This window comes from Poecilia reticulata, linkage group LG7 (assembly GCF_000633615.1).
Source record: "Poecilia reticulata strain Guanapo linkage group LG7, Guppy_female_1.0+MT, whole genome shotgun sequence".
NCBI lineage: Eukaryota > Metazoa > Chordata > Actinopteri > Cyprinodontiformes > Poeciliidae > Poecilia > Poecilia reticulata.
Genome location: NC_024337.1, coordinates 20,205,959 through 20,212,938, shown reverse-complemented (window position 1 = coordinate 20,212,938; position 6,980 = coordinate 20,205,959). Strand labels below are relative to the sequence as shown.

The following is a 6,980-nucleotide window of genomic DNA, read 5'->3' as shown; positions in this document are numbered from 1 at the left end:
TATATATATATTTTATTATTTCAGTATTATTTTAGAAAGCATTGTTACTCTTAATTTTACTAGTGGTGAAATTAAATGCTTGTTACACAAGCTTTTTGTTTTTTTAATGAGCCCGTTGTGCCAAATTGAGATCAAAAATATACAGTAAGGACGATATATTTTACCTAAAGTATTTGTTTCACAAGTGTTATGTTGAAAAAAAAAGTGATTTGAATAAGTGTTTCTTCTGCTTTTGTATTTTTTTAGTCCTTGAAATACCAGAATTTAACTAATTTTATCTAACATTTTTAAATATTACACCGAATGTTATCAGTTGCTCACTTGTAAATCACCCTTGCACCAAATACTTTTTACCCTACTCTACCTTGAGTAGGGTAGTCATTTCTTGAAAAGTTACTCTTTACTTGTGCTTGAGTAAAAATATATAGTAGTGCTTCTCTTGAGCAAATATTTATTCCAAGTCCTAATGGATTTGGATGCCATTTAAAAACATTTGAGATAATTTAGATTTACAGGCAGTTTTCTGCAGCTCATCATGTTTTGATCATTTGAGGACATTTGTAGCTCATCAAATACATTAATGCTGGAAATATTACACAAAAGGTGAGTGCAACAATCAAAATAAGAGGGGGAAAAAACCTCAAACAAGGTTTACAACATATGAATTTAATTTCACTGCATAGCAGCAATTTGCTGCCGTTTGACCCCTGAAAGAAATTTCTGCGATAAAGTCAGCTTTATTTGGCAGTTTAAAACACAGATATAACATGACTGAATAAAAGAGCATCAAAACTGGTGTGATCAGATGGTATTGTCCAAAAACATTTTATCTCCACAAACTGAACCATAAGCATGGCTCCTCAGTTACATTGAGCAGTAGGGCAGGAAGTGTGATTTCAGATTGACGAGCCTGTTCAAAACTCTTTCTGAAGATCTAGAGGAAGAAAATAAGAAAACATAAAAACAAATCAAGCATAAAGTTCTTAAAAATGTACTTCACCTGTGTTAAACTCACCACTCTGTCTGAGAAGTTTTCCTTTCCATGAATCAGTCATTCCAGCCAGAAACTGATCAAAGTACTTCACATACTTTGCCAAACTGGTTCGCTTGTAATCTGAAAGGAGACGACAGACAAAATTTAGTTAAATTACAGTATTGAACCAGGCAGAAGATCTGAGCAGCTGGACCAGTTTAATACTGCAAAGAGGACCCATTTTGTGACAATTTCATATAAAATTTATTTCTGATTTATTTCGCCCCCCTTTGTCACCTCTGATTTTCCTCTTTTCTGTTGAGTCTTGTTCGTTTTCCTTCCCCTTCGCGTCCTCTAACTTTGCTTCGTCCTCATCTGCCATGGGTCGATCCAGCTCCTCACAGATCAGACTGAAAAATAAATCAATCAATAAAAGTTACACGTACAGCACACAAAATAGTACATCAAAACAATTTTACTTACTCACCTGATTGTGGGCACAGCAAAAGGATCAAACTTCTCCACGTCTTTAAGATCTATGGGAACAGAGATGCGCCCTGGACAAGCGAAGAGGTGAAGTTAGAAAAACATTTCCTGGTGAAAACAGTTAGTGAGGATTCTTGCTCACCTGTTTTGGGATGAACACTGAAAGGGCTTTTCAGTAAATGGTTCACGCCTTTACTGACGTTGACGTCCAGTCGAGGGTAGCAGTACTGCAGCATGATCTCCTTTTCAAAGTACTGCCGCTTTTTGGCAGTGGTCTGGAGAAGGAACGATTATCAGTCAAAACCAATTTACAAACAAAATAAATAAAATTAAAAGAAATTATTATGAAGAAAGTCTAAATCCAGAACAGCTGGAACGTTTTTTAAAAGTACAAAATAAAATATGTTTTAGTGATTTTGAAGTCTGTAGCATAACATTCTTACAACCTGGTTAATTGTATTCATTTCCCACTTTTGCAGCCAAATTACCTTTGAGTTATGGAGACATGGACACCACTGGACCCCTGAATGTCTATGGTACCGGGATCTTACTATTGACTCCTTTAACTAGCAAGAAAATGTCTGGATGGATCAAACTCATGTAGTGCTATTCAAGAGGTTCTAACCTTCGCATTCTTAACAGACATCTTTTCACAGTAAGGTTAATTTGAAGGGTTCAAAAGACACATATTTACTTGGTACCGTATTTTCCGCACTATAAGGCACACCTAAAAACCTTCAAAAGCCGACAGTGCGCCTTATAATCAGGTGCGCCTTATATATGGACCAATATTGAGCTACAACAGGTCTAGCAACTACGGTAAGCAGCCGCCGACTTCATTTTCGCCCGTAGAAGAAGCGTGCGGTGCATGCTGGGATAGTTGTTAGAACGCTGGTTTGTTAATAAAGTTTGACTGACCTGTCTACCTACCGACCGTCTAGAATCAGGTCGTCTGCAGGTCATTTAGCACCACGTTCTCCACGAACATGCTGTGCGCGAACGGAGAAGGGTGACCATTGTCCGACCACTCCCCGGCCAAGTCGCGGAAGGCTCTCCTCGCCGACCCGAGTCGGACTGTTTTGTTGACATTCCCTTTAGTGCAACTCCATCTAGTGGATGCATAACGTAACTCCAGCCTCTACTGTAGCGTCTATTCTATGCGCCTTATAATGCAGTGCGCCTTATATATGAAAAAAGTTTAAAAACAGGCCATTCATTGAAGGTGCGCCTTATAATCCGGTGCGCCTTGTAGTGCGGAAAATACGGTACATAAAATGAAATATAAAAATGTATTTAGATGAATCAAATTTACAGATTTTCAAGCTTTTCTGGAAAAAGACTTTGTGTAAGACAACCATAACAATCAACCTGTTTCTTTTTGGCTTGGGCTTCAATGTGACGCCAGCGTCTTTCTGGGTTCCTCTCCTCCTGAAATATCTCCTGTAATTCTTTTTTAACATGTAACTAATTATGTTAAGGTCAAATCGTTATCACATTTTTTTTCTAATTTTAAGATACCTGGCGAATAAACGTAATGTTTAATGATTTTCCATGGGCATCATTGGAAAAGCCCATTCGATTATGGTAATGAAAACGTAAAATTAATGTGCAGCTCTATGCACATTAAAAATGTAAAGGATATCTTCTGGTACGAGAGCCAGGACTTTCTCTTCAGACTCCTTGCGTCCCAGTATGTTCTGATCCTGTAGTGCGTATTGTGGAAAGTAGCGCTTCACCACCGTTAAAGACTCTCTGTTAAGATTACAAATGGAAATTGTTAAACGCATAAAGCCACATAACCAAATAATGATAAAAACAAGACAGTCAATTTAGAGACAAATGTCGAATCCCTTTACCTGATGAAAGGATGAATAGGATCTGTCAGCACCACTTTCTTCACCGTCTCTTCACCACCCTGTGAAACAGAAATTAAAAAGTAAAAATGTACTTCTTGTCGCTAAAGTCTCGATATTGGATAAGAACAGAAATCATTTTAGAAAGCTTCATGATCATCCTAGAAGTCAGCTTCCTAATTAGGGATGGAAACCAACTGTCAAAGTTATAGTCATCCAAAACGTATTTTTAACTAATTCAAACAAAAATGCATAGTTGAAAAACAACTGATAAATGGCACACACGTTTCCTTTAATGAGATGTGTGCAAAAATGGATGGTTTCTACACAGTTTTCATGTCAATTTGTTTAACTTTAAAGACAAAAACATTCTAAGTTACCCATCCTTTTTTAAAACGTATGGATAAAAAAGAAAACTTCATTATATCTCTACAGGAGTCAGACTTTAAACATGAAACCTAGAGAAACCACAGAAAGCATCGACAGACCAACAGATTTAATTATAGATGCATGGATTGAAATGGATGGAAAGAATGATGGATCGATTTAACATTAAACACAGTAACAGACAAATGGATCAACCAACAAACGGGGGATTGATGGATGGATTTCAGAAAAGACAATGTCTAGATAACCAAATCCTTTTACACAGAGAATGAAGTCTTGAAATACAAATATTGTTCCACAATCAATTTTTTTTAATCTTTATTCACTCCTTACAATCCAATTTTCAAATTTTTGCAAATGAATCCTGTAAAGCGAACATTCAAAGTGCTGACATCCTTACGCCTTACTTGCAGATTCCTAGTATTGTTTATGCCTTATTCATATTGCCTTTTATGAATATGTTTATATTAAAAGAGAAGTGAAACTGTCTTACCTTAATCAGGCTGAGATATTCTGCCACAGCGGACCGTGCGGCTGCAGAGAGCTTCCGGGCAGCTTCGTCACACACCCAGCAATGAACTCCTCTTCTGCCTGAATACACCCACAGCAAGTGGTGGAAACCAAAGTCCTCTGCAGAGAGAAAAAAAACTCAATAAACTCAAGTGATTGTGAAGAAAATCAATAAAAGAAAACCTCTTAAAATAAATCAGCAGCGTACGGCGAAGAGATCTGTCCAAAATACGGATGGCAATGGTCATCAGTGTCCAGCACTTGGAGCAAATATCTGCAGCACTGAAATCAAGTTTTAAAAATGTTATTGATAGAGTACATTTCTGAACATGTGCAAACACAGATCCTTAAAAAAAAGTCAAATAATTTGTTTTACCTGCAGCAGCTTCGAACATCATCGTAATCCGTCATATCGATATCAAACACCAGCTCTTTCTCCAGAGCCTGGAAGCTGCCTGACTTCACCGTGTTGTGTTGATTAGGCTGCGGATGACAAACAGGAACACTAACTTATCTTTAAACGTGTGTAACAACACATGATCCAGAGAGGGACGCATCAGACCGGAAAGGTTTACCCTGTGACTGTACACCGCTCCAATGTCGATCTTGTACGGGTTCATTTTCTGCATTTCCTTCTCCAGCTCGCTCTGCGAGCTGAACGACTGATAGCGCACGTAGATGTCGTCTTTGAGCGTGAAGGAGAACTCCCGGTTCTGGAAGTAGCTCTTCTGCACTGAGGATGTAGGAAACGTAAGAGTCAGGGAAAGGAGGCAAACAAAGCAAACAACATATTTCAACAGGGGTCTAGATAAAATTGACTTGATTGCTATAAAACACATTTGTGCAGTAGCTTTGAATCTCCTCTGGTCTTGAAACAATTAATCAGATTAATTATTATTAATTGTTTATTCAAATAGTCGTCAACTAACTTACTAATTTATTAATCACACTGGAGAATACAGACTATAAAAATAACTATTTTCTGAGAGGAAGCCAAAACTATACAAAAAAATAAACACATTTTCCATTTCAGATAAAAAACTTTAATCTCTAAAAACATTTAAATATTTGGATTATTCCTGTTTCTCTTACAATGATCTCTTCTCTCTCGCTGTACTTTTTGCTCATCGACAGGATGGACTCTCCTTTGGTTTGTTGTGGCAAAGAAAAAGTTGAGCCAGGCAGGAAAAGGCCCTAAAAATATTTTCCTCCTGCTAATTTTTTTTCTATTAAACAACCTAAATGGGTCTTAAAAACAAACCCAAAATAATATTTTATTTAAAACTTATGAGCCAAATAGGCTTTATGTTTAAAATGCAACAATGTTATTTACAAACATTATCAGTTTTATTAAGTTTTCATGCCAATGTCAAGTAAAATCACAAGTAATTCCTTACATATAAGTTCAAAAATGTTATAAGATCAAAAATGTAAGGCTAAAAGCTACCAGATTTTTTAAAATGTTGATTATCGTATATCGTATTGACTTCAATAGGGAACAGAGGGACACATTTTCTGCAGAAATCACATCCAGCTAGATCATCCACACATCACTCGGGTCCCTCCAGCTTCCTAACCCGGGTTTCTGCTCCCTTCCCCGGCCCGTTTGAGGACACTTACCTCCCCCGTAGTTCAGCCAGCGGTAATACTGAGCGAAGGGGAACAGGCGGCGATAGTACAGCGGCAATAAGTCCGGCAAACACGCCGGATCGTAGTCTGAGGACAGCATTTTACCTCAAGTTTGGAGTTTATTTTAAATATAAACTTCTTAACTCTTACTGTCGACAGTTCAGCTTAATGAGAACAGCGCGGGAAAAGTCTGAAACAACTGAGACGACCAATAACGTAAAGTCAGGACAAAGGCGTCACCGGAACAAGGAAATGTGCTCATTTATAAGCTCTTCTTCCAAATATATAATATAGCTAAGTTCATATTTATAATTTCTATCAACTTTAAAATTAACAGAAATGTTAAGACATTTTAGAAATCTTGGGGAGCTAAAACATGGGTTAAATCCAGAAATAGCTGCTGGTGATGTCATGACGTTAACTTGAAGGTTTTTTCAACTCGGCCGACAACTACCGGGTGCGTTCCATTTGCTTTGTCGGCACAGCCGCCGGCTGCTAGGCGGTGTAGCCATGGTGTGCATTAGTGTATAAATGGTGCAGACCTCAAGAAAAGGCGGTTGTGACGCACAGAAAGAGAATATCACATTAAAAGTGCAGGCTGTACACTTCAAGTTTCCTTCCTGACCGTGGAGATAGGCATCAGACCCTCTTAATGGTTGGCTGGACGAAACACTCTCTCAAAATGAGCTATTTTATAGTCCATACATTTAACACACTTGAAGTCTTAAATTTTCATAGCTATAAATAGCTTAATTAGGCTGCCTACAAAGACACATTTGTAACCCAGAATGTATCATACCCAACCATATTTTCAATCCAACCAGAGTTTGTTCTTCCACATTTATCCTAAACATGCATTTAATTAGGTCTTCTTGTCTGGAAACTGGCTTCTGATTTCCCCTCTGTACAAATGTCTTCTTTGTACAAATGTCTTCTGTGCAATACATTTATTATCTCTTGTGGAAATAATTTACTGCCTCAGTCAGGAAACACATTGTAAACATTTCTTGTCACACTCTTTCCAGTTTAGTTTAAAGAATTGAACTTATTTTCAAAATTCTTAAAGAACTTAAAAATGATTTGCTAATAATTTCTGATGGAACAAAAGGAACTTAACTTAAAAAAAAAAAAAGAAAAAAAAA

At 37.3% G+C, this 6,980-nt stretch overlaps 1 protein-coding gene across 1 annotated transcript; it reads right to left on the bottom strand.

The window, feature by feature from the left end:
* Positions 1 to 645: 645 nt before the first annotated feature.
* prim1 (DNA primase subunit 1) lies at positions 646 to 6,239 on the bottom strand. Its single transcript, XM_008414175.2, has 13 exons — positions 5,830 to 6,239; positions 4,785 to 4,942; positions 4,586 to 4,692; positions 4,418 to 4,491; positions 4,193 to 4,329; positions 3,316 to 3,374; positions 3,102 to 3,211; positions 2,828 to 2,919; positions 1,602 to 1,734; positions 1,461 to 1,530; positions 1,271 to 1,383; positions 1,016 to 1,114; positions 646 to 934 (listed from the first exon to the last, which is right to left on the bottom strand). The coding sequence occupies exons 1-13, from the start codon at positions 5,936 to 5,938 to the stop codon at positions 915 to 917; spliced, it is 1,281 nt and encodes a 426-aa protein (XP_008412397.1). The 5' UTR covers positions 5,939 to 6,239; the 3' UTR covers positions 646 to 914.
* Positions 6,240 to 6,980: the final 741 nt, after the last annotated feature.